A 26,681-nucleotide genomic window follows, 5' to 3' on the forward strand; every position below is an offset into this window, starting at 1 on the left:
CCAAACCCTGTAAGAGCACTCCTGTTCTTCTGCAGGCTGTGCTGAGGATTTCAAAAGCAGAATTGCTTCCCCTCCTGTGCCCAGTGCCTGTGGGTGTGGAGTGTCAGGGCCCAGCTGGCAGAAAGCACAGCTAGAATTCACTGGTAATCGTGGCATTCTGGAGATCAGCAGAGTCTGCAGCCTAGCAGTGTGATTTCCTTAATCAGCTGTAATCCCAGCAGTGTTAATAACCGAGCCCACACCCTCTGTGCTCACACCTCAGCCCACAGCTGCCTGCAGTGCAGCTCTGGGGCTGCCCTGGGGCTCGGGCACAGCTCCGTGCCCCTCCTGGGCTCCTGGGCTGTTTGCAGCTGGCACGGGCACTTCAGATCTCCCACATCCCCATCTCCTCTGGCCAACACGCTGCCAGGGACAGTGTTCTCAGGGGGATGGGGAACCTCAGTGGAAGCACAGCCCAGCTCCTGGACGCTCCTGGAGCTTTGTCTCCACTGCAGCCCTGTCAGCAGCCAGGGCTCGCTGGCTTTGTCCTTGTTCTGTGAGAGAGCTGCTGGGTTCATTTTAAGGTTAGCAGTGCCCAACTGCCCCTTTCCCACATGCTCCTCCAAGCGACTTTCCCTGCCAAAACATACCCGGCGTTTTTGTGCCAGCCACAGGTCTGTGCCACAGGTTTGTCACTGGTGAGGTGGCGTGGCTGTGAGAGGGACACATCTGAGTGCTGAGCCACGATTAACATCATCCTGGGAGAGTCCACTCCAGCATTCCAGCCTGCACGCTGGACCGGTCTCATGACCTCAGGCTGCCATGGATTTCTCCTGATAACACCATCTAATCGGATTTAGAGTTTAATTAAACAGCTGTCGCTCTGCTTCCTCATTCTGCCACAATTTAATGTTGAATTAGTTCCTGAATCAGTCACGGCTGAATGCTTGCCTTCTTACAGCTGAGAGCTTGGGTGAACATAAGGTTTGCTCTTCAGCTCAGTCCAAGCAATACTTTGTGTTCTTGCTCTTTGTGCAGAGCTCCCGCTGCCATCAGCGCGAGTTCCCTGGCTGGAACGGGCTGGAATAAAAAGTGAGATTGCTGCAGAGCCAGCCCTGGGGGTACCTAGCTCTGGATGTGAGCACAGCCTTCTCAGCTCTGCTAGAACACGCTGGCTTTGGGGCATTCTTTCCCCTTTGCCAAGGAAGAGGGGATTTTTCTGGAAAGCAGTCCTGCAGAGTTTGCTCTGGGCAGCACAGGGGCTGCAGCTGGGGAGGGAAATGCTGCTGCTGGTGACTTCACCCACAGGAGCCCTGGCACAGGCAAGGCCAGAGCACGAGGGCAGCTCTGTGCTGCTCTGGGCTGTGACAGCAGCTCAGGGAGCAAAGCTTGGAGCTTCTGGACAGGGGTGGTTTTGCTCTGAATTCTGTCAATACATTTTAAAGTCATTTCTCACACACAAAATTCAATAATTTGCTTTCAGATATTTCCTTTGATACCTCCTTGAGCCTAACCACTAGAGTTTTCCTCTGATCGTTAGAGGGAAAATTTGTTCTTTAATTATACTGTTTGTTAATTGAATGCATTTAAATAGTAATAATTTCCTTCCTAGGTTGTATCCTTTGAAGGGATGCCCTGGTAACAGGAAAGAACCTTCCTGACTGGGAGCTTGTAGATGTTCCTCAGGCAGGAAAGGCAGCTCAGCCTCTGCAGTGCCAGAGTCAGATGTTGCTGGGATTTGGGCATCATGCTGCCAACACAGTTGGAGGCTTCCAAAGTCAGAGCTGCACTCTCCCTTGTTTCCATCAGGATTATCCGTGTAGCTCTGTTTCAGCTGTGGAAGAGCCAGTCCTGGCTTTTTTCGAGTTTGCAGTTCATTTACAGAAACTTCTTTCTGACCTGGATTGATGCTGACTTACAGTGCATCTTCCTTGGGTGTTGTTTCAATTTACTCTACTTCCCTCATTTTTGAATTTCTTGGGGAACAAGTCCAAACACTGCTGTCGGATGCTTTCAATTTTTTTTTGTCACATAAAATAAATTTCATTTTAAAACTCTTCTTGCTGCCTTGCACGGAAAGTAGATTAGTTCTTGGGGGATTTTAAAAATTAAAGAATGTGGAAATGGCAAGATATTGTGATTTTGAGAAGCGCCTTCATTTTAAATGAATTGGTAGTCTCTCTGAAAGTTTCTGAGGAATGCTGTTTGTGTACTCCTGAATTAGCTGCAATCGGGGCAGCAAATTGCATTTCCAAATGAGACCCAGAAGCCCCACCCTGCTGCTGCTGGGTTTCCTGTGCTGCTGCTGCAGAATTGCTGTCCTGGTGGCGCTTGGCATGGCCTTGAGGATGGGACCCGTGCTTGTCAGAGGATATTCAGGGGTGTGGCAGGGCGTGGGAGAAGGCAGGGAAGCAATCTGGGTGCTCCTGGACAGACAGACGGTCAGACAGACAGGGTCTGCTCGAGCTCCTTTTATTTTGCTGTGTTTCAGTTCAGCCTTTGAGGAGTTTGGGCTGTGGATGTTTCCTGTGCTGCTCAGAGCTTTCTGTCAGGGTTGTGGGGGATTCTCCCTGCACTGCCTTTGGCTTTACTGCAGCAGTGTGAAGGGAGCACAGAGCAGGCAGCAGCTGTGCCACGAGGCTGCTCCACATCCAGGCACGGAGGATACATGCTTCTCTATCTCAGTTCTAAACAAAAAATGCAATAAAACCAAGGCTTTGTTCCTTGGTCTCTTTTTCTGGTTTGTTTTAACTATCACAGGGCTCTTAGAGCCTGGGGAAGGGAAGTGGCAGAGCTGAAAATTGCTTTTAGTATAGTGTGTAATATATTAATTGCTTATACATCAGTATTTCCTAATCTGTGTTATAGCCATGAGTTATGGCTGCTTTCAGGGGAGGTGAAGGCAAAAGGTTTCCATCCCTGCTCAGAGCTGTGGCTGGGTGGGCACAGTCCCTTCCCAGTGCTGGGGATCTCTCGTGCTGCAGGGGGAGTGATTTGGGGTTCTTACATTTCTAGAACAGTCAACATTCCTTTTTAGCATTTCCTTTTAAGTTTGATGGGATTTCTTAAGAGAGCTGCAGGAGAACCTGAGAAATAACGAGTTGCCAGATGAAAAGAAAACCTGACCTAAATTTCAGACTCACTAAACTTGAATTGAAAGCAGTATCAACAGTGTCAGTGCCCCATTTTGCTGCTGTTGACATCAGTGGCTGCAGTCCTCATGACTTCAGTGCTGAGGAATTTGCTGAATATTTTATTCACTTTATATTGAAAGCTGAAAACTTGGAGAAAACTTTGAAGTTTTTCCTGCATGGGAATCTTGGGAATACAGTGATGCTGACATAGTTCAGGAGTTCCAAGCGTTAGCCTGGTCGATGGTGCATTGAAGGGCTTTTATAAGCCACAACCCCAGCTCAGACTCCAGATCTCCTTGTTATTTCCCCTGCAGTTAACAGCATCACTAACTCCTCCTGGATTCCTTACATCGCTTCCTTGGCCATATCAGAGGAAATTAAATAATCTTGACACAGTTCCAGACACAAAGTTCAGGGAGAGGCCCCGTCTCTGCGAGGGGCTTGGATTCATTTTTACTGTGGAGGCTCTTTTATCCCTACCCAAACATTGCCAGTCAAGCCTGCATTAGTAAAAACTCTGAAATCACATGTTGGAAGGTGAATATTGGGAATAACCCCTCACCTCTCAAAAGCAGAAGATCCCACCCTGGGGGAGTGTGCCTGACCTGAGTTTAGAGAACGGTGCTTGAACAGGGTGCAGCCCCGAGTGTTCGTCCAGCAGACCCGACAGGGCTGGGCTTTCAGTGCCTTTCAGCAGTGCCTTTCATCCTCTCTGGGGATGAGCTGAGCCCCTCAGCCCCTGGAGCTGGTGTGAGCAGTGCTGTGCTTTGTTTTGGTGCAGGACACGGAGATCCTGAACACGGCCATCCTCACGGGCAGGACGGTGGCAGTGCCCGTCAGGGTGGTGTCCATCGAGGAGAACAGTGCTGTGACAGACATCTCCGAGTCTGTGGAGTGCAAATCCTCCGGGGAGGACGTCATCAAAGTAAGTTCCTGCCACCCAGTGGCTTCTGGACTTCCACATTTCGTAGGCAAAAGGGAAATAGCCCGGGAGTAACCACAGCCTGGGCTGCTGCAGTTCTCCAGCCGTTTGTTTGGAAAGAATGTTTTCCTGAAGCACTGTGTTCTTTGATTAGCACTTATTTTCTGCAGAAATGATTTACCTGCACTGAAAGGGTTCCTTCCAACCATGTTTGCACCATCAGAACCTTGTGGGTGGCTTGCAGGAGCCTCCCCTGCCCGGGGCACTCTGAAGCTGAAGAGGAACAAATAACCGGAGGGTAACACACAGCATTTATTGGGATCAGCCAGGGATGCTCTCAGGTGTAATTTCTCTCTTCAGAGCTGGTTGGAAATTGCTCAGATGGTGAGGGAAGGTGTCTCCTGTGTGTTTGGAATATATGCAGAAGCTCTGGAGGGATGTGGCTGTGACATGAGTGCTCACTGCTGTAACACATGCAGCTGGCTGAAAAACAGGGCTCAGTTAAGTGCTTGGAACAAACAGGGTTTGCTCATCTCATCATGAAGGAAAAAAGGCTTTTTAAATTTTCTTTTTCCATCTAAAATGTTCTTGTTTCCACAAAATTTCTTTCTTTACATGGGGAAGTGGTTTGGGGTTCAAGGCAAATTGACATCTTCAGTTGGTTCAGATTTTAAAAAGCACTCAGAAAGCATCAAATGAGCACAGAGGCCTTTCATCCTTAATTCATTTTGAAATTCTCCATCAAGCTTTTATGTTCAATTCTTTAGAAATATCTTCCTCTGTGAAATCCTGGTGTAGAGACCTTGTTGGGGGTAACCTTTCTGCTTAAAAATAAAATCCAGTCGTCATAAATTTTGCCTTTTGGGCAGAGCCCATGGTACAAGGGCTGTGTGCATGAGTTTACAGCTCCTGTAAAGCCTGTTGATTACCTTAAACCACAAACTCAGGGGAAAAAAAAAAAGAGTTTTTGATGAGAGCTATTGAGAGCTATTTAATACTTACTCCTGTTATATCACCTAGAGGTTCAGGCAGATGTTTTTGTGTGCTTTTAATTGTGTTGAATTTCTGGTAATTTGGGTTCAGCCAAACCTGACGGTGAGGCCAGAAGCTGAAGATGCTCAGTGCCTGTTTGCACTTGGCCTGTAAGATTCAGTTAGCAAATAAATGTGTGGTTCATGTAAAGAGCTTATAGGTGATGCTCCTGCCCAGCAATTGGCCATCAGCTCAGAGTTTATTTATATCAATCTTTACTTTGGTTGGGCTGAATTGCATTGTTCTCAGTAACAGAGCCCTGTGGAAATCTGAGTTTGAGATCTCTCTGCAAATAGCGGGTGAGAGTTTCCCAGTGACCCTCATGGTCCCAGGGCAGCTCAGTGCACAGTTTCAATCTGCTGACTGCTACTCCTTTTACTTCTTTTATTGTCTCATAGTTCCCAGTCTTTATTTCCAAATTTACAGCTGATTTCATGAACTTTAAATGCCTTTGAGTGCTCTAGACCTTCACACAGTGGTCCAACCTTTTAAAAGTGGACACAAAATTTATTGTGGCACTAAAAAGGAAGCAAAAGCCAAATTTTATTTCTCTAAGCTGGAATTTACCAATAGGATCCATCTGTCTGGATGCATTCATAGCAATTGCAGCTGCATGCAGGGGCTCTTTGCCATCTGCTGGGGCTCAGGTGGATTTTGCTGCCTCTGCTGGTGTTTGGTGCTCTTTGCTCAGGAGCAAACCCTGCTCGGGCTCCTGGGTCACCTGCAGGGACAGGTGTGGTTTCCTGCTGGGAAGAACCCCACAATCCCTCCTTCCCTGAAGGTTTGAGGTTTGTGTTCAGTGGATGAGGAGCTGCCGGTGCAGTTCCCTCTGAGCACACCCCAAACCAGCCTGCAAGCCCTGGGCAGCAGCAGCAGCTGCAGCTCTGAGAGTCCAAAGCCAGCAGCCTGCTTCTCCTTCCCTTCTGGTGCTGTGGGAGCACCCAGTCATTTGTGTCCCACTGAACAGCTTTAAAGACAGGGGGGAAAGTCACAGCATGGAGATGCCCTCGTTTTGCTGCTCTGAAGGTTTTTCTTCTGGCAAATCTGCTGTGTTACATTCTGACCAGGATAACAAATGGAAACTCCCCCTCCTTGCCCTCCTCCATACTTCCCATAGTCCTGTGATTTATGGGATCAGTATATTCAGCAGAGCAGCAGAACTTGAGAGGAGCTTTGTGGAGTGAAGCTTGAGCACACACTTGTGATGCCAGCAGAGTGACCAGGGCAGCAGTGCTGGGAGCTTCCACAGGAGATGCTCTGTCAGGAGTGGTCAGCACCACTCCCCCAGCAGCCAGCCTCTGTGGAAATTCAGACTCAAAATGGGCACGGACTGAGGTGCACTCAGCAATGAAAGCTGTAAATACCTTGCCACCACATCCTAGGCAGAAATTCCAAGGGCAGCTGAAGAAACTTCTGAACTATATCCTTGAAGAGTTCCCTCCCTGTCCCCTTGTGCCATCACCCAGCTGCCTGCCTGCTCTGGGGATGGAGAGCCAGTAGAGCCCAAGTGAAGAATCACAGCAACAGCACCTCAAGTTCCACAGAAAGTGCTTCAGAATCACCTCCAAAGCTTCAACACCAAGAGTGGCAAAGAAACTGGGAGAAGCAACAGCAGTCTTGTGCCAGGCAGGATGATCAGTTTGCTCCAGACCTGGGTAACACAGTCAGAAGAGAGGATGGTTTGATTCTGCTTTGCTTTTCTGCCCCTGGTTGTAGTTTACTCACTGAGAATCAGTGTGTTGTAGATACACACCGAGTTAAGGAATGACAAACGCTGTGATGGAAATGCACAGCCACTGCCCGAACTGAGAGATGGAATTCAAAGTGATTCCACCCTGGGATCCTGCCTTGCCAAGCAGGATATCTGGGGCTGTGCTGCATATATGGGCTGCCATTTCCCCAGTGAGCAGCAGCCAAGCTCTCTGTTTGTCCCCATTTCCAGAAATTGCTTGACTGGAGAGCGCACAGAGCAAGGCAGATTTTGGGTTCTGTGATAATGTGAGCTGCACGGAGCTCCTGTGGCTCAGCAGAGCTACAGTTCAGCTTCAAAAGCTGGTCATTTGGGAGCAAATAGATGCCCTCCAGTCTCAGCTGGCATTTTGTGCCCCTTTTACTGTCTCAGTTCTGTCGTGGTGGATGATGTTCAGTTAGTTAAATGTACTGCTGCTGCTCTGCAAGGCTGCCTCTGAAATCTCTGTAATGAGATTAGATAATGTACAGCCTTTTCCCTAAGAAAAGCTCTCTTGCTTTGGGGGCTTTCTGCTCAGTTTTGCTAATCTGGCTGCTGATAGTGAAAACGCAGCCCCTGCTGAGCAGAGAGAGCCCAAACTGCATCCAGGCCATGGCCCTGGTGCTACCCAGCTCTCGTCTGCAGTGCTGGGGCTCCCTCCCTGTGCTGGCCACGGGCACTGCTGGGAGCCTTGCCGGGCTCCCCTTTGTGATGTGCAGCTCCCAGCAGCTCTCAGCCCCGCCAGCACCCAGCCCTGGGCGCCTCTGGGAGCTGCAGCCTGCTGATTCTGAGGGGTGCAGCTGAAACCAGGCAGTGCTGCCCTGCTCCCTGTGCCCAGAGTGGGAATCCTTCCCCAGCTGTCTCACCAAACGGGGTCATTCTTTTGGGGGGTCACGGGTGGAAAGGGCTCTCGGGGTCATTCTTGCACTAATGTGAGCAAGCCGAGCCTCTGCAGGGCTGAGTGAGAGTTTGCCAGCCTGCAGGGCTGCCCTCACCCCTGTGCAGCTCCTGGCTGCCCTTCCTGAGCCACACAGCTTCAGCTGCATCCCTGGCAGCCAGGGGTGGCCCTGGCAAGGCCAGCCCTGGAGCAGTCAGCAGCTCCTGGCGTGGAGCTTTCCATCCCGGCATTGCCACAAAGCTGGGAATGGCACGGAAGAGCTCAGGTCTGAAGCTTTAACTTTTACCAGACTTTAAAGAGTTTAATTTGAAAAAAAATGAGTACTGTGGGTCTTGAGACAGCTTCGGTTTTCCACTAGGTTGCTGATTATTCAGGATTATGCAGCCAGGCACTGAAATCCTCCTTAGGAAGCCTAATGTTCCTGTAGCAGAGGATTTCCTCTGTGTGTAAGACCATGGTGTTTAATGGGAATCAAGGCTGGAGAGCCACACCGAGTGTCTCTTTCAAAACCTGTAGAATTTAATAGAGGATAATTCCCTTTCTACAGGACACGTTGTTAAAAAGAAATCTTGGGAGAAATTCTATAGCAAGGGCAAGAATATCCAAAAAGTGTGTGGAATGATTATCACTGCCTAATCTCCTGTAAATGATGTGTTGGTCTGTGGTGAATGAGTGATCCTGGCTCTGTGTTCCTTCATGGAATGAGTGGCTGCTGCCACAGCCTGACCTCCATGGGCTCCAGGTGCCTTCCTGGTGTGTCCCAGAGATGACACTGAGCTGAGCACAAGGATCTCATGTATGAAAAGTGCTGAACACCACTATTCTTTGCTGATTATCCTGTAATTTTATTTTTTTTTCACTGAAATTGAGATTCCTTGAAGAGGCACTGGAAAAAGCTCTCAGCTCACAGAAGTGCTGTCATAAATATTTCAACATTTATGTAACCTTTGAATATGTTAGCAACATTTACATTAGTGTAACAGAAATAGGTAAATGGGTTTACAGATGAAAATGCAAGATTCTGAACCTGATGAATACAAGCAGGACATCCACTGTTGGCACATCTCCTCATTTCTGCTCAGTCCTAAAACCACACAGGCCTCTATGTGGAAAATGGACTGATGCCTCCCAGCTTTTCAGTCTCCATAAACCTGACAGGATTGCTGCATTAAAAACTTCTCCTGTTGTCCTTCTGAACTGTCCTTCAGAGGCCGGGCTGGTATCCCCAGAGGTGAAAACCCCTGGGAGAATAAACAAGCTTGGACTAGAGCAGACTCCCAGGGGCAGCCACTCGTTTGTTTTTAGGTGTTGCAGTTGTCATTGTTCCCTCTCCTGTGTACCACAGACACAGGCCAGTGCTTTGAGCTCACCATCTTTTGAGAGGCAGCCTTAGCTTGCGTTTGGATGAAATTTGTCTCCCTAAAACTGCCTGACTCCAGCGGTAATTGAAGGGAGGTTTCTCAGGAATCTGGGGTGCAATTTAACCTGGCGAACCCAGTGCTCTCCAGAGGTGCCAGCAGCCCCTCTCTGGCCGTGGTGTCCTTGTCACATCCTCTGTGGTGGCCTCCAGCAGTGTGCAGCACAGAGTCGTGGTGGGATCAAAAGCTTACTCTGAAGTGGGGCAGTGAAGGGAGACCCGGAGGTTCTGCCCTGGGCTGGTCACAGTGCCAGGAGTGTCCTTTACATTCGCTGCAGCCCATCTGCTGATTGCCAGGGGGCAGAGACGTGCCCTCCCCAGATCAGAGTGCCACAGGTACCATTCAGGAGTGACGCTCTCTTGATTTCCAGGCAGCAGTTCTCTCTGTCAGCTCAATAAAATGTGATTTGTTGCAGAGAGAATCTGTCCAAGTCATCTGCAAAGGCAATGGCCTTTGTTACAAGGGGGCACAAAAATATAATGCCAGGAAAAAGACAAAGAGGAAGCCTCCAGGGAATTGTGCTTAGCCCTGCCTTTGCTGTCTGCCTCTTTATTTTAGTTTTAATCTGGAGAAAGAAGTTAGGAAAATAGAAAAAAGGGAAAAGTAGCTGAATACAGCTTAATAATGAAAGAAACTGCTGAAATAGCATCAGAGAGCTCTTTAAAATGCAAAACTTCTTGCTGATCTGCTAAGCAGGAAAGAAAAAACCCAATCACTTAAAGGTGGTGGCTAAGCAGGCTTTCCCTTCATCATTGCTCACTTCTTCTGATGCCAGGGATAAAAAGCACTTTCAGAGGGAGGATGTTTTCATAGTAGAAGCATAAATACCCCAGGAGATGAGAGGCACAGCACTGCTCACAGAGTCTCCAGCTTCTCTTGGAAACTTTCTTGACCTGGAGTGGGCAGGACCCACAGCTGAGAGGTTTCCCTGCACTGCTCCCTGACCTTCCAGGAGCATTGGCAAAAACCTGGAGGAAAACAGAAAAGCACTTCTATCTATCAAAAACTCTTCAACGAATACACCTTTTTAATTAAAAAAAATAAAAATAGAGTTCCAATGTGACCCATTTTTAAAAAAAAATCTGCTTTCTGTCCTTCCTCCATGGTTCCATGTGGCATTGCCTTTGGTTGTCCCTACCAGCCCTGTGTTTCCATCCTGTTTTACCCCACAGGAGAGCAGATCAAAGCAGTGTAGGCAAGCCTGCTGCCCTGAATAACTCCACAACCAAGTTGTCTGGGATGTTATTTACTAACTAAGTTAGTAAATGATGTTATTTGATAACTAAGGTTATTTCCACCTTAGCCTGAGCTGGGGGCTCTTGAGGCACCACACAACCTGTTCCCTTTCTTTGTGAGAGGCATCTGCTCAGCAAATCAGAGCCTCCCAGGGGCTGGCTGGGGTTGTAAATTGCAGCAGTCAGTCCATCTGCATCTGTCCTCTGAGGCCGAGAAACCTTGTTTATTGATTGTTTAAGTGCCCCTGTGTGAGGGAAGGGCAAGGGAGGCAGTGCCCCTGCTCTCGTTTTTCCCCTGCCGTGGCTGGGCTCAGCTGAGGTGTGCTGCTTCCAGGAGAGCAGGGGTGGGATGTAGCTGAGCCTCGGGGAGCACAGCCACCTGGGGATCAGGTGCACAGCTGCTGCTCCTGTGCAGCACTGCCTGTCCCTGTCAGGAGGGGTGGATGATGCTTCCAGGATGGGTGGATGCCTGGAAGGAGTTAAAATGCAGAGTTACAGGAATGCAATGCAGCCTGAGCTTTGCTCCTCCTGCCCTCTCCTCTCTGAGTGCTGCCTCCTTCTCAGCAGTGCAGGACAGAGGAGAAGCAGTGCAGGGACATCAGCAATGCTTGTTCTTGGGGAGGAGACTCATGTTTTTCACAGTGCAGCTCCTGAAGACCAGTGTTGCTGGTCCTAAAGACCTGCCCGTGTTGCTGATGCATGTCCAGTACTAAATCTCAACCTGGAGCAGTTGGGAAGGCTTTGTGGGGCTGCCCAGCCACCTCCTTAGGATGCTGCAAGGACTTGTTCAGCCATTTGTTTGTGGCATAGCCACACAGGCTCCCAGCAGCTTTCCAAACACAGGTGGAGGTTGGATCTCAGCCCAGAGCCATTTTGGAATTGCACTTTTGCTACTATTGTTATTCTTTTTCTTTCCCCAGCAGTTAGATTTGTCCAGTTTCTGACAACACTGAGCTTTAGACAATATGAAATCATGCATCTGGGCCAGGCCTGAGCAGTCTGAAGCCGAGTGTGTTGTCAGAAATCTTTTATCAGCACGTGCAAGTGGTTTGCACCATGCATAAACGAGCAACTCGCACAACTAAACCAGAAAGTTCACTTTGACTCGGGGTTGAGCTGCATGGAAATGAGTGGGGTATAACCAGCTCCAGGACAGCAATGGCTGTGGCTCCAAGCAGAGTTCAGGTAGATTTTGCTGACAAGCCTCCCAAGCACTTCTGCTCAAAGGCAGGTGAGGCTGAGGAGCCAAGAGCTTTGTCTGAGGCTGCTTTGTCGAATGTTCCAGACCTAGGATGGACACCAGCAGCTCGGACACAGGGGCTGAGTGTCCCTGGGATGTCCCAGGGGCTGCTCACTGCTCTGGGCACAGCACCTCCCTGGGCAGGAGCTCAGGGCTGGGCCTCCTGACACGCAGCCCTGGCTTGCCTGCAGCTGGAGCTGTTAATGAGAGACGTTTTCAGATTCCTCTCCCAGGGTGAGGCTGATGAGAGACACCACAGAAAGAACAAGCAGCCCATGTAGGGGTGTGTTCTGAATACCTGCCTGGTATTATGGAGGATATTACACGTATGATTGGGTTCCTGCTGACCTCTGCTGCACGGTGCCTTTAGAATAGATCAAACAGTCATTCTGAAACAGCCTGGTGTGAACTAAACCTGTTTCTGCATTGCCATTCAAGCTGATGGATGGAAAAATAGGCCATGGCATTCAGAGTGCTAAAATGAAGGTGTTTCTGCCCCCTTCAGGCATTTAAACCGGCCTCGGGAGGTCTGAGGGAGAAGCCTGAGGAGAGGGATGGGTCAGGCATTGTAGCAGCGGTAGTGCTTCAGTCAACAGAGCTGTTGGAGCATAACCCTCTGAGGCAGCGAGGCAGAGAAGTGTTTGTATTATGTTCTCTGAAGTTTCTTTTTGCAATCTCATCATCAAATATTTTACCAGAATATGAGCAGTGCCTGAACACGGGAGAGGATTCAAACGGGGAGTGTCAGACTGGGAGCAGTTCAGCTCCTGCATCTGTGGCCACAGAGGACATCCATCTGCTGGGTTAGCCTGGGGACACCAGCACTGCCAGCTGATAATCCTCATTTGAATAAAACGGTGTTGGGAACGGATAAAAGGGAGCAGATGATAATATAAATACATGTTCAGGTGGGAGATGCCTTTCCACCATTACCAGGGCTCGTTAGGGGTGATGAAATAGAATTCTGACAGGATGGGAGCAAGAGCAGGAGCTGGGATCTGCTGGGTCTGCTGTTAATTCCTGCAGACATACCAGCTCATTTAGTAATGTAACAGCTCCCATTGCTCACCACTTAATGTATGATTAATGTGCCACAGGATTCCCCCAGACATTTATGACACCTTTAGGAATAGAAATGACAATGACTTTATCACATGGAGTCACTTCATACTATCTGCATCTCTCTTAATGATTTATATATCCAGGAGTGATTTTATCACTAGTGCTCAGTAACATAATAAATGAGAAAACTCAATGGTCTGTAAATTACAACACTGATTAAAGAAGTGATTACTGATATAACTCTTACACGGCTATGATAATGCTTGCTTATATTCCAGGACAGCATTTACATATTAATGATAAATCTGCTGTAGTGTTTAGAAATACTTTACAGCTTTAATCAAAATGTAAACATTTACAAACAGATAATGTTTATTGCAGAGGAAATGAGTCGACTTCTGTTACTCTTCAGTGGGTGAAATCTACTGCAGAGCCAGTGTTGAAGGCAGCATCACCCCTGATGGAGGTCGTGTTTGGGGTAGAGCTTTGACTGGCTCTTTGCCCCTCTGGAGCCCAGTTTGGGTTTGCTGGGCTCCTCTTGACCAAGCTTTGCTCAGCCTTTGAGCAAAGAGCTTTCCTGTCTTTGAAGAGCTTTGCTCATTAAGGATTCCCCAGCTCTGCCGTCGCTTCGGAGCTCGCTGCATCGCAGAAAATCAACCACAGGCTTCATCAGCAGTATCCAGTGGGCATCTCCAGCACGTGGTGCCTCCCGGGCCAGGGAGGGGTTCTGTGCTCAGCTGCTCCCACTGCACGAGGCCATCATTAACATGCATAAAGAGAGGGGAGCCTTTGCTGTTTGGTTTGGGGTTGAGCTGCCAGGGTGACACCCGGAGCCGGTTTTGTCACAGTGATCGCCTTTTCTCCTCCCCCTCTCAGGTTTCTGACAGGTGTGACTATGTTTTTGTCAACGGCAAGGAGATGAAAGGCAAGGTGAACGCCCTGGTGAACTTCACCTACCAGTACCTGAGCGCTCCCCTGCACATGACAGTGTGGGTGCCACGCCTGCCCCTCCAGATCGACATTTCCGACACCGAGCTCAGCCAGATCAAGGGCTGGCGAGTGCCCGTGCTTTCCAACAAAAGGTGCGTTTCAGTCACTACATTTTGGGGTGGTTTGTGAAAGGAATGCTCCCGAAATTCAGCCTCTTCCCTTGAGGAGCAGCACCGGAACCCCCAGCTTTGCACTGGGCATCTGCAGCTGCAACAGAGCTGTTAAAGCTGTGGGACTTCTGCTCCTGGGCATGTGTCTGTCTTGGGCCACAAAACACAGTGTGGGGCTCTGGGAAGGAACCCTGGCAGTGTGGGGCTCTGGGAATGTCCCCTGGCAGTGTGGGGCTCTGGGAATGTCCCCTGGCAGTGTGGGGCTCTGGTCAGGTCCTCTGGCAGTGTGGGGCTCTGGGAAGGTCCCCTGGCAGTGTGGGGCTCTGGGAATGTCCCCTGGCAGTGTGGGGCTGTGGTAGGGTCCCCTGGCAGTGTGGGGCTCTGGGAATGTCCCCTGGCAGTGTGGGAGTGTGGTAGGGTCCCCTGGCAGTGTGGGGCTGTGGTAAGGTTCCCTGGCAGTGTGGGGCTCTGGGAAGGTCCCCTGGCAGAGGTGTTGGTGGGAGATGGCAGCACAGATGAAAAGGTGGCACAGTCCAGTTGTGTGGTCCTTCATCACGTGAGGTGGACACCTGTAGTCCAGAAATCCAGAAGGGAGGGCTCTGTTTGAGGGGCACTCCCCATTAGCACTCCAACGTTAATTTTCACTGGTGTTTTGAGAAGGTTTCTCCCTGCTGTGCTCTCTCCTGCCACCAGGCCCACCAGGGACAGCGATGACGAGGACGAGGACGAGCGCAGGGGCAGGGGCTGCACGCTGCAGTACCAGCACGCCATGGTCAGGGTGCTGACTCAGTTCGTGGCCGAGGACTCGGGCCCCTGGGGCCAGCTGAGCTACCTGCTGGGCTCGGACTGGCACTTTGACATCACGGACCTGGTGAGGGACTTCATGAAGCTGGAGGATCCGCACGTTGCCAGGCTGCAGGAGGGCAGGATCCTGATCGGCCGCGAAGTGGGGATGACCACCATGCAGGTACAGCCCTGGGCAGGCACTGGGGACGGGCTGTGGCTGCCACAGCCACACTCTGGGCAGCTGGGGGATTGCACACGGGGATCCTGACTGAAGCCACCGCATAAAGGGTGGACAGAGCTCATCTGTGGGGATGTGGGGAAGTGTCACCGTGGTATTGTTATGGAAATCCTTTGCTAGGATTTTTCTCCTGTTCTAGCTGAGAAGCCTGGGAAGGGAAATGTAAACAATGACTGTCTGATGGCTGTGGAATGTGGTCGGGAGGTTGTTTACCAACAGGTGCATCTTGGATTGGTCCATGTGAGGTGTTTCTGCTTAATGCCCAATCAAAGATCCAGCTGTGTCTGACTCTCTGAGAGTCGTGAGCTTTTGTTATCATTCCTCTCTATTCCTTGCTAGCCTTCTGTCTGTATCATTTCTTCTTTTAGCATAGCATTTTAATATAGTATATATCATGATATAATAAATCAGCATTCTGAAACATGGAGTGAAGATTCTCCTCTCTTCCCCCGTCCTGGGACCCCTCGAACGCAGCCACAGGGAAGACAGCATGAGTGTGAACTGGCTGTCAGTAGTTCCTGCAGAGAGCAGCATGGCCCTTAGTTTCAGCTAAGGGAAGGATATTCTGCTGTCCTGGTGTTCCATCAGAAACAGAAAAAGCTGGAGGAATGAGACTTTCCAAGCCAAGAATGAAGGACACATCCTGGGCTGCTGACCTCCCTTTGAAGCAGCCGGGAGGTTTAGTGAGCTCATCCACATGGGAAGACAGAGGAACAGGAGATGAGAATTTTAAATCCACTCTCATGGTGAAATAATGCAAATAACACAGCTGGGACAGGACAGCTCCCAGCCTTGGATGGTTCTCAGCCACAACCTCTCCGGTTTTCTGAGCCTGCTAATGAAATCAGACTCCCTTTCCCGTGCTCTTCATTTCTGTGCATAAAGTTTGGAGACAAGAGGGGATGATGACCTTAAGGAAGGTTTTATCAATCGATCAGCCTTTTCCTAAATTGATTCTTCCGTGTTTCTCCAAAGGTTTTGTCTCCTCTGTCTGACTCCATCCTGGCAGAGAAGACAGTGACTGTGCTGGATGACAAAGTGACCATCACAGACCTGGGGGTGCAGCTGGTGTCTGGGCTTTCTCTCTTCCTGCAGCCCAGTGCAGCCACCAGCAGGGCCATTGTGGCCACAGCCGTTGCCCAGGAGCTGCTTCACACTCCTAAGCAGGTAATGTGCACTCTGGATTTGCTGGGTTTGCCTTCTGGGATGGGGCAGGATTTCATCAGTGTAAGGTACAGATGAGAATTCTTAGCCAGCTCACAGTTTAGACTTCAGGTGTAGTCTGTGTCCATGTTGATTGCTTTTCCCTACAGATACTCTGGAGCTGCCTTTTCTTCCCTTCCAATGGGGTCTTCAGTCTGCAGGAAAAGCCCCAGCTGCACTGAAGTTTGTGCTGTTTACAGTTTTAATGCTTTCTTTAGCTAATGAACCTGTTGTTTTCACTGCACAGGCAGTCTTTGGACAGCGATCCTGGTTTGCTGTGTGAGCACGCCCTTGTTTTCTGTTCTGGAGAGCAGGGAGCTCTGTGTGTCACAATTTAATATCTTCAAGAGCTGTAAAATACAGGCAGAAGATGGCCACATCCATTTCCTTTCCCTCCTGGAGCCATGACACACTGCCAGGCTCATCTCTCCTTTATTTTTCCTGTGGATTTTGGGGGATTCATCATCCCGTTCATGTGCTGATCTTCATTTAAGCCAGCAAATTCCCATCTCTCCGAAGGGGGTCTTTCAAACAGCTTGTCTCAGGTCACAGCCTCTGTGGAAAGGAAGATTGGAGAACTCCACCAGATCAAGGCAAACACTCACTCTGGCCCAGGATAAACCCAAGGGTCAGCACTGGGACGTGCTTCCTTGGTCAGTTGATGTGAGGGCTGGGACTGGGGACCATGCCTTTAAATCTGTCCACAGCTACTCCTCTTGCAGGAACCGTTTTTCCTCTTACATAGATGGGGAGAGATCTCAAGTCAAGTTTTATGGCCCATTTTCATGATTATTGCTACCTAATTTTCTGGAACATAAAAATAATCTAGTTTGTTTTATAACTTAGTGACAGGAAAATGTCCAAAGTAGAAGGACACGGTGCCCATCTGTTCCATTTGTTGCATCCTGTAAACATAAGAATCTTATGTAATTAACCCATTTCTACCCTTCTTCAGGGCTTAGAAGCCACATCTGGCATACTGGCCTCAGACTAAGACTGAGAACAAGAGCTGGAGCTCTCCTGACCCAGTCCTGTCCTGTGGCACAGAGCAGCACCAGTCCTGCAGCAGCACTGGGAGGGTTGTGGCTTTGATTGCAGATAAAAGAGCCTGTGGATCTGGAAGGGCTGCCAGTCCCACTGTCACTTCCCAGATGTATGGATTTATGATCTGTGCTGAGTATGCAGAGACATTTATCAGCATCAGGGTCTGGCAGATGATGCCATAATCTGTGACACCTCCCGTTGCTCGTGGCGTGGCAGTACGATGTGGCATGTCATCACGTGTCACTGCAACTGGCAAGTTAGGAAGTACAAAAGAGTCAAAACCTGTAAACGTGGTTTGGGTTGAAATTATTTCTCCCAGCATCCGAGTTCTGAAATCACTCTGGTGAAATGTTGGTTTGAGCTGCTGTTTCTGTGCAGGACGGTTCCAGGTTGCTGAGAGTGGCACAGCAGTCAGGCCCTGGTTCTGAGCAGGGCATCTCCATCACCAAAAGCAAGGCAGGAATAGATTTCACACTGGGAAATAAGTGGAAGGAAACGGTGTAGGAGTGACCTATAGAGTCACAGACAGCTTTTCCTTTCAGTTGCAGTTTGAATGAAGGATATAACATTTAAGTCACTTTCCCTTAGAAAAATTAATGCAAATGTGGGAATGTTTGTGGCTAAATTTTGCAAGGAGTGACTCATGATTTGGAGTGCATCAGCTGAGATCCTGACTGAGCTGGAACTCTGAAGGCAAATGCTGAGTGTTTTCTGAAAATCAAGCCCTTTTCAGAGAGGGTTTTTTCCAAGGAGACAGCCCAGGACTAAGCCTGTACTTGAACATTGTGAGGACTTCATCATTTAAGTGTGTCTTTTCTCTCAAGCAAGTTTGTAAAAAGGCCCAAATAACTCATGCCTTATAAACCTTACTGATGGAAGTGAAAAACAAAATGCAGGATTTTTGCTGTGGCTTTCTTTCAGTGACCACAATGACTGGATTGCCTCAGTTTACTGACCACACCTTGTCTGCATACACAGCACAAAGCAGCCAGAGCACAAGTCCTGAAAAGTTGGCAGTTTCTCCCTAAATACAAGGCACTTTAAAGAAGATAAGCCAATATTTTTTCACCTTGGATGCTTTAAATTAGATACCTTTATCTATAGCTGAGCAACTAATTACCTGCTGTGACAAGGTGACCTTGAGGGATGCTGAGCCCATATATTATATTTTAATCAATAGGGAGCTCATTGGCACTGAAAATGGATCAGTGATTTAGGTGCCTAAAAATAGACATGGTTTGACCAACTTTTAGATATCGAAGATGAAGTGTCTCCTGAAAATTTGGAAACTCTGGCTGTGAGTAATCTATTTCTGGAGGCCATCTGCTCAGGTAGGGAAGCTGTTCCATTTGGCTGTTAAATCAACACTGTCATCCTAAAGGCTTCTCCAAAACGTAAACAAAAGAAAACCTGCAGTGTTTAAATGTTTTCTGATCTAAGTGAGCTTCAAGGACTCTCAAAGCTCAGCTGGCTCTGCAGGGAAACTCGCAGTCACATCCAGCTTTTTTGTCACTGTAGGGTATTGCATGGGGGCTGATGAACTGAAATGGGTCAGTGAAGAAAGAAGAAAAAAGCCTTTAATAAACTGCTCTGTGCATTGATGTATCTCTCAGTGCTGCTGGGGAGCTGCAGACACTTTCTCAGGGAAAAAGAGCCACGCTGGTGCTTTCTCAGAGCCAAGTTCTGGTGTTCCCCAGGTGCGGTGCCTGCTGCAGCCCCGGGGCTGGCTCTGCTCTCACCCTCTGGCAGGGGAGGGTGCCCAGCACCCCTGGTCAGCAGGACAGGCTGGGGTCACTGCCCTGGCCCTGCCTTCTGGATGGTCTGGTTCAGCTCCTGGCCCTCCTGCAAACCTGTCCCGAGAGTTCACTGACACCTGACGGCCAGTAACAGGCAGTAGCAGTGATTTCATGGTGTGGGTTCCCTGCCCCATCCTGGCAGCGTGAGTTACACCCAAATTGTGTTTATATCTGCTTTGAGCTGACAGAGCAATGCCGTGGCTTGCAGGAAGGACAGAGGAATTCAGCAGCATGGGAAAGGGAGAAGGGACGCATTGTTGGGTGAGAATCTGAATTCTTCCCTTGCAAATACAAGCAAAATTCCCACTGGAAAGGAATGTCACGTGAGCAGATTGGACAAAAAGGAGAGAGAGAAATCCACAGTGGGGGAATGCATGGCTTGAATTAAGATCTGAGTCTGGCTGCCTTTCATTTCCACATCATAACGATCAAGCCAAATTTTTACTACACAAGCCACGGGCTTAAAAATAAATGCACATGTAATACTTTGATATTTCATCTGATAAAATTGCTGGGGAAATCCATTCCAGCATTCAGGAACCCAGACACAGCAATCAGAGCTGGTCTAGGAGAAGCTGCTGGGAACAGTATTCCTTTGCCTTTATCTGAGGGAGGGATGTATTTGTTTTCTGCAGAGCCAACCATTTCTTTCCTCTGATGTCCAGCCTCACTCCAGGACCCTTGCAGCTGACCCCAGCAACTGAGGGCTTATTCTTATTTGTGCTGTAGTGAATGGGGACTGTTAAAAGGCCGCTTTATTCTGAGCATGGAATAAAATCAAATATCCTGATCAGTGTTTCTAAGCAGCAGAATTCTCTAAAATGCCACCAGTTTATCCAAGAAGATTTATCAAATGGTATCTTTGGACTGATAAGCCACAGTGCAGTTCAAGGCCAGAAAAGCTGGTGGAGCTGCCCCAGATCAAGAGCTGAAAATATGTGGTGGGGGAAGAGAGCAGCAAAGGCACAAGGGGAAGTTTAGCCAAAAGATGTCTTGATAAAGTTTTTATGTGCTTAAGGAGAGCCCGGTGGTAATCAACAGTGTTGTGGGAAGCAGTTTCTACATCTCTGGACAGGATTTTGCTGTCATTAGCACGACCTAGTGAGCATTCTCTGACTCACAGTCAGCACTGAGATGCTCCTGCTCTGTGGGGAGCACTGGCACTGCTGTGTCCCTGGGGTCACTTGTTCTGGGAGAGCAGCTGAGCACCTCTGAGCGAGTGTGAGAGGAAAGGTGAGGGAAATAAAGGCTGGAAAGCAAGATAATCCCTCAAACTCTTTGTTTGTGCCTGGTAATTAAAGAGCACAAGCATTTGTCACCTCAGTGTTGAGGGCATGAGACGAGGGGCAGCAGCTTGGCAGGTGAGAAGGCTCCAATCCATCTTCATCTTCTGAGAGTAACTGGAGGACCTTGTCAGAGATTGGAGGGGATTTATTGATGTGGTGCCCAGGATTTGCAGAAACAGCTCTTTGAAGGACATGGCACTAAATCATTTCCTTTTTCTCTCTTCTTTTCTTTTTAGCTTTTCAGAATTTATAATCATTTGGGAAATTCACTTCCTTGCCCTGCCTTTGGCTTTCCTTTAATGATGTGAATGAGAGGAAATGATCTCTTGCCATATAGAATATTTGGTCTGATCCAACATGTTTTGGCAGGATTTTAAACTCTCTCCCTCTTTCTCTGGTTTGTTTTCTTTCCCTTTTAATTAATGTTGTCCATAGTATGGGCATGACAATGTTGTTTTGTGAAAAAAAAATTGGTTCCTCCTATGAAGAAACGTTCTCTTGGAAATAAAAAATGTCAGTGCTGGTAGAAAATAATGGCTGAGCCAGTGCACACCTCTGTTACCGACAGTAAATCACAAGTGTGCCTGCAAATTTCAGCTGACTGCCATCCCGTTTGTCTCTGTCTCTGCTTCATAAAACCAGGAATGCAGAATTGTAGAGCAGTGGCATAAAGAATAGAAGTTGCTCTGAAGTTGGTGGCAACTTTACCCAAATGCAGAAGGGATTTGGTGAGGTGAGCACCGTGGCAGGGGCGTGGAGCTGTGCGTGTTCCCAGCTGGGCAGCAGGCACAGGAGCCATCATTCCCAGCCCTGCCTGAACAAAATCCTGCTCTCGCTTTCTCCCCCTGCTCTCCAGGGGAGGGCACGCTGGCAGGCACTGGGGGTGTGCTGGAAGGGATGCTGGTGTTTTCCCTGGCACATGCAAAGTCAGTGTGTGTTCCCCAGTGGCTCATGAGGAGGAAACACTGACCTTTGTTTCAGGGAGAAGGAAGGCAGCAGGATGCTGAGTTGCCTGAGGAGGTGAATCCTTTTCTCTCTGCTCATATCCATTAAAAACCCCCTTTGCTTTCCTGTGGCCGGGGTTGCTCTGCTATGGATTTCCGTGATAGAAATTCGAGCTGTGCCCTGCAGCTTTGTGTTTGTTCAGTCATTTCAGGGTTGTTTCTCTAATGAGGGATCAGATGTTTTCATTTCCTTATGCAGTTCACCCTTCCCAGCTTCTGAGTTACCCTGGTTCCCTTTCAGCTCTTTGAAGTAAATTTGAATCACCAAGAATTTTGCTTTCTTTCCTGTTGTGCCACAACTTATTTTCCTTCTTTCAGTCCCTCAAGTACTTGCTGATAGTGCTTTGGAAATCAGACATTCAGTATGGCCCAACCTTCTGGCCAGCTAAATGCCCCTTGCTGTTTCCATTTAAAAGCTTTAAATTCAACTGGAAGGGTAGCAATTCTCTTTGTTTATAACCATAGCATAACAAATTGCAGCCAATTGAAAACCATATTAAGCTGTAAATTTGTGTTATGACTGGACATTAACAGGGTGGCAATGTTTTTCCCCAGTGCTGGTTTTTCAGCCCAGTTGTTCTGATGTACCCAAGTGTGAAGTTATTAGAGCCATTTGTGGTTGAAGTGTGGGAAGGAAAGAACTTCACTTTTGTGGGAAGTCGCACTCTGGCAATCTGCCTGGCCGTCTGCTGGCTACGCAGGCAAGGCACAGAGCAAATGAAAAATTAAAGAAATGCCCTGCAAAGAAAGCTATTGAGATGCGGAGAAGTAAATATCTGTGTCATCTGGATGGGATTTCACATGGCAAAGAGCTGACCTCTGGCTTTGTGTTTGCTTCTAATGATGACTTCTGACAGTGCTACCTGCAGAGCACAAAGACTGACCAATTAAATCCAGGCCATTTGTATTTTTATTGTAGACATCGTGCCAGAATCCCCGTCCTCCTCTTCTTGACGCAGAAATTTGGTGGACTTTTTAATTATCTCAAGGATAAAGTGTGTTTTGCATGAAAAAAAACTTTCTCCAGCAAAATGGCAATTGTCCTGTGAGTCCTTTTCTTTCAGATGAATCTTCTGCTCCAGCCATTTCCAAGATACTGTGGTAGCTCCTTACTCCTGCTAAGATACTTATGCCTTAATTTGACAGCTCCCCATGACACCTGTGCATGTGTTACATGAGGGAAATAAGTGTTCTGTCAAGTGCCTCTAGTAATTTTTGTGGTTTGCCTCTTTTGGCTTTTGTACGACAGGAATGCCTTTCCTCACAGAGCTTGTAAAATTGTGCCTTGCTAATGGGTACTTTGGTAATAAAGACATCTCATATCAATTATTTTCCACGTCCTTGTGCAGAACATTTGCAGGGGGAGTAACAGTGGAACCCTTAGTGACAAATGTGACCAGTTTTCAGCCCCATCAGTCGAGGCTTGGTTTGCTTTTAATGCACTGCAGAGTGGCTGTGTCCCATTTCCTCCAGCTGAGAGAAGGCTGGGCTGCAGCGGGTTGGGCTGGTTTACTGGGGGCCCTGCGTTCACCCATCTCCCTGTCCTTGCAGGAAGCTGTGGTAAGCACCTGGATCCAGTTCAGCGACAGCTCTGTTACCCCTCTGGACATCTACGACCCCAAGGACTTCTCCCTGTCGGCCGTGTCGCTGGACGAAGCCGTGGTCTCCGTGCACCAGAGCCCTGCCCTGAAGTGGCCCGTGGTGGCGGCGGAGGGCGAGGGCCAGGGAGCGCTGGTCAAGGTGGACATGATGATCTCTGAGGCCTGCCAGAAGTCCAAGAGGAAGAGCGTGCTGGCCGTGGGGAGCGGCAGCATCCGGGTGAAGTTCGGGCAGAACGACGCGGACGCGGAGGCGGGCGGCGATTACGACGCCGACGAGATCGAGAACCGCGCCAGCGACCGGCGCCACAAGGGCCCGGAGCCGGAGCGCCACGGGCACGACGGGCGCCACCACGGCGGCTCCTCGGCAGAGAGGGACGACGGGCCCCTCAGGAAGGCCAGCACCACGGCCAAGTCCATCCTCAAAAACAAAGTCATCCGAAACAACCGCCCGGACGGCGGCAAGCTCTCGGACGACGGCCAGCTGCAGAACATCCCCATTGACTTCACCAACTTCCCCGCACAGGTGGACCTGCCCAGAGGCGGTGCTGGCATGGAGGACAGCGACCTGGTGCAGACACCCCGGGGGCTCAGCGACCTGGAGATCGGCATGTACGCCCTGCTGGGCGTCTTCTGCCTGGCCATCCTGGTGTTCCTCATCAACTGTGCAACATTTGCACTCAAGTACCGCCACAAGCAGGTGCTGGTGGAAGGACAGACCACCATGACGCACTCCCACGACTGGGTGTGGCTGGGGAACGAGGCAGAGCTGCTGGAGAACACGGCGGACGCGTCGCCTCAGCAGGACGAGCACACCACCATCATCGACCGGGGCTCGGGCGGCGAGGAGAGCAGCCAGCTGCTGAACGGCAGCGCCCCGAAGAACGCCCAGAGCCAGGCGCACAGGGCTGCAGACCCGGGGGGGAGGCTGGGCAAGGAGCACAAGGTGGAGCCTTTGCACTCGCCCACGTCCAAGAGGAAGCGGGTGAAGTTCACCACGTTCACCACCATCCCGCCCGACGACGGCTGCCCCACCGTCAACTCCATCCTCAGCAGCCACGACGATGACATTAAGTGGGTGTGCCAGGATATGGACCTGGGCGACTCCAAAGAGATCAGAAACTACGCGGGGAAGTTCAAAGACAAAGCGTAGCTCCCTGCTGGGGGTATTTTTTGGGTTTAACCACACCTTGATGCCTTCAGTTCTACAGTATATATTGGGACGGGCGAGGGGGAGGCGAAGGGGTCGCCAGGAGAAACGATGAGGCAGTTTTTATAATCAGGGAAAGAAATTTGCCAAACTGTCCGTGGTTTGTTTTTGTTTTTTGCTTCGTTTTGTTGGGTTTTGTTGTTTGTTTATTTTTTTTTCCAGTGGTTATTCTGCTACTCAAGGATTTAGGAAGTGGAATACGAATGGAAAGGAACAAGGAAAGGGTATGACCAATTTGATGAACTGGGCAAGATGAGGTTGTGAAAATTCATTTTATGGGTCATACAAATAATAATGATGGTAATATTTCACAGTACCAAAAATATCTGTAAAAAGAAATGAGAGAACATAAGAGCATGAAAAGAATAAGCAAGAGGCAAACAATTACTTGTTCTGGTTCCAATAAAACATCACAGTTATGGACATGTGACCCACAAGGAGACTTTTTGTATTGGTACTCAAGCCATTTCTTCTCATTCCTTCATTTGAAATGAAGATGTGTCTCTGGCATTACATGTGAAGGAGGAAGAAATTACCTGGTATTTTCATTTTTACTTTTCCATTTGTCTTGTAAATTGAAACAGAATCATTCTCCCTCTTGTATTTTTCTTTTAAATATCTTGAAAACAGGAAAATTTAAAATTCAATAAGTTCACAGTGGGACAAGAACATTCTGTTTCTAAGGCAGCTGTAAACAGTCTCCTGTCATTTAAAGAATTCAGGGGATAAGTATTGACTAATAATTTCCACGTGGTGTCTCTTCTGAAAGCCTGAGCCTCCATTTCTCCCTGCCTAGAAAGATGTTCTGTTTGGAAGAATTTTCCTTTTCCTTTCAGGCTGGGGTTGTTTGTTTAGTTGCTGGTTTTAAATCTCCACAACCAAAGTCCCTGTGTTTCACCAAGGGAAGCAGGTGCTGTTTTCTGTTAGCTTTTAGAGGCACCAAGCAATGGGAGTGCCCCACTGGTGCATTGTAAGTGTTCCTGGAACTGGGACCACCACAGGCCAAATATGCACAGCCTGCAGTTGGGTTGGTTTGGGGTTGTTTTTGGTTTTTTTTTTTGCCAGGTTCATGAATTCCTAATTTTGTGCTGCAGTTTTCTGTTTATTCTGGTGTCACCAGCTCTCATCAAGCTCTGAAAGCAAGAAGAGGAATGGACAGAAAGACCCTGATTGCCCCAAACGTTTTTTCCCGTGTGCTGGGGGAGCTGGCCTCTGGGCACACTCTTGGGAGGGAGGGAGGGAAATATTGCTGAAGCAAGAACAAGAAATACCTGGAGCTGTTTTATAGATTTTTATTTTTTTTTACCATTGGACCAGCGAAGACTGAAAAGCTTAGACTAGACTGTAAATCTGAATTTTGAATAAACAAATGCCAAGGCAGTAATAAATCAGAAGCAAATACAAAACAGAGATTTAATTGGTGGTGTGAACTGGCAGAACTGTGCTGGCTCAGTGCCAGTTCACATTCTTGGAGGACACAGGTCCAGATCTATTCAGTGAGGAAACCAGAGTCCTCCCAAAGCTCTCCTAACTGAAAGGAGGTGGTAGAGCCAGCCTTTGGAAAGCAGTATTATGTCCTGACTGTTAGCCAGAAGCACTTGCATCGTCCTGTCTTTGCCATGTATTTCATTGTTTTGGGTTTTTTAATTACTAAACTCTGTAGTTTGGTTTTTTTTTTTTACTTGGACAAAGTCAATCCTGCCACCCAGTAACATAGATGGAGGTTTTAACAAGATATGCCTAGTATGCATTGTAGACTGAAAGAATGTAATATTTATTTATACCTGTTATATGAATTGTAATTAAAATGCTTTACACGGCTTGACAAATTAACCTCTCTTTCCTCAGGGGGGTGCTCCTCTGTCATTCCTGTGGAGCGCTGCATCCTCTGCCCTGGAGCACGATTCCAGCCCCTTCCTGGGGCAGGACAGAGATGCGTGGGAGCTTTTCCCTGCTCCGAGCCTTCCCTGGAGCAGCACTCCCCTCCCCGGGCAGCGTGGTGGTGCTGAGGATGATGATGGCAGGCAGGAGCAGCTCAGCCAGGCACAGGGCAGGGCAGTGCCACGATCCATCTTCTGCTCGCCCTGCCTCCACCAGCACCAGGACTCTGCTCCTGCCGCGGGCAACCCCTGAAATTAATTTATTAATGTATTAATTACCTGGGAAAACAAAGGTGGAAAAGGCATTTACAGGTGGAGCTGCAGCAGCCAGCAGCAGAGGAAGCAGGAACACAGCAATAGTGGTGTGCTGGCACAGAGGGTGCCAGTTCCACGGGCATTTTTGAGGAGGGTGCCCCTGTGCAGCACCCACGAGGGGTGGCACCCCCAGGAACCCCCAGGAAGCCAGGGCTGCTGGCTGGGCAGGAGCAAGGTGACCAGACCGTGGGTCTGAGCAGAGGAGGACAGAAAGGATTGGAAAAGACAGCAGGGAGAGAGTAAAAAAAAAAAAAAAATTAAAAAAAGGGAAAAAACCTGAGCCCTGCCTTCGCATTTGATTTGTCTGAAGCTACAGAACGTGGGGCTTCAGAGGCCAATACTGAAACTTTTCAGTTTGTCTTGCACCGACCAAAAACTCTGTCACAGCCCTGTTCCGAGCGGGTTACCAAAAACGATCATCCAGCAGGAGCAGAGCGCCGGGCTGTGAAATATCCCCGATTCGGGTCAAACGGCAGGGTTGGCATCTCCGGAGCTCGGAGGCGCTGGCATGGGGCACGGGGGGCAGCTGCTGCAGCTTCCCTGCTGCCAGCACGGCTCACCTGGCAGCACAG

The 26,681-nt window shown here is 49.0% G+C and overlaps 1 protein-coding gene across 3 annotated transcripts in view; it reads left to right on the forward strand.

Moving 5' to 3' along the window:
- TMEM132C (transmembrane protein 132C) overlaps positions 1-25,743 on the forward strand; it is a 172,423-nt gene extending 146,680 nt beyond the window's left edge. For all 3 annotated transcript variants that reach the window (XM_038152356.1, XM_038152357.1, XM_038152358.1), the window contains exons 5-9: positions 3,895-4,038; positions 13,526-13,731; positions 14,443-14,716; positions 15,749-15,940; positions 22,658-25,743. In XM_038152356.1, the coding sequence (XP_038008284.1) occupies positions 3,895-4,038; positions 13,526-13,731; positions 14,443-14,716; positions 15,749-15,940; positions 22,658-23,857 (2,016 nt within the window). In that variant the 3' untranslated portion in view covers positions 23,858-25,743. The remainder of the gene's footprint in view (positions 1-3,894; positions 4,039-13,525; positions 13,732-14,442; positions 14,717-15,748; positions 15,941-22,657) is intronic.
- The last annotated feature ends 938 nt before the right edge of the window (positions 25,744-26,681 follow it).

The sequence above is a fragment of the Motacilla alba genome, chromosome 15 (genome assembly GCF_015832195.1).
Source record: "Motacilla alba alba isolate MOTALB_02 chromosome 15, Motacilla_alba_V1.0_pri, whole genome shotgun sequence".
Lineage (NCBI taxonomy): Eukaryota > Metazoa > Chordata > Aves > Passeriformes > Motacillidae > Motacilla > Motacilla alba.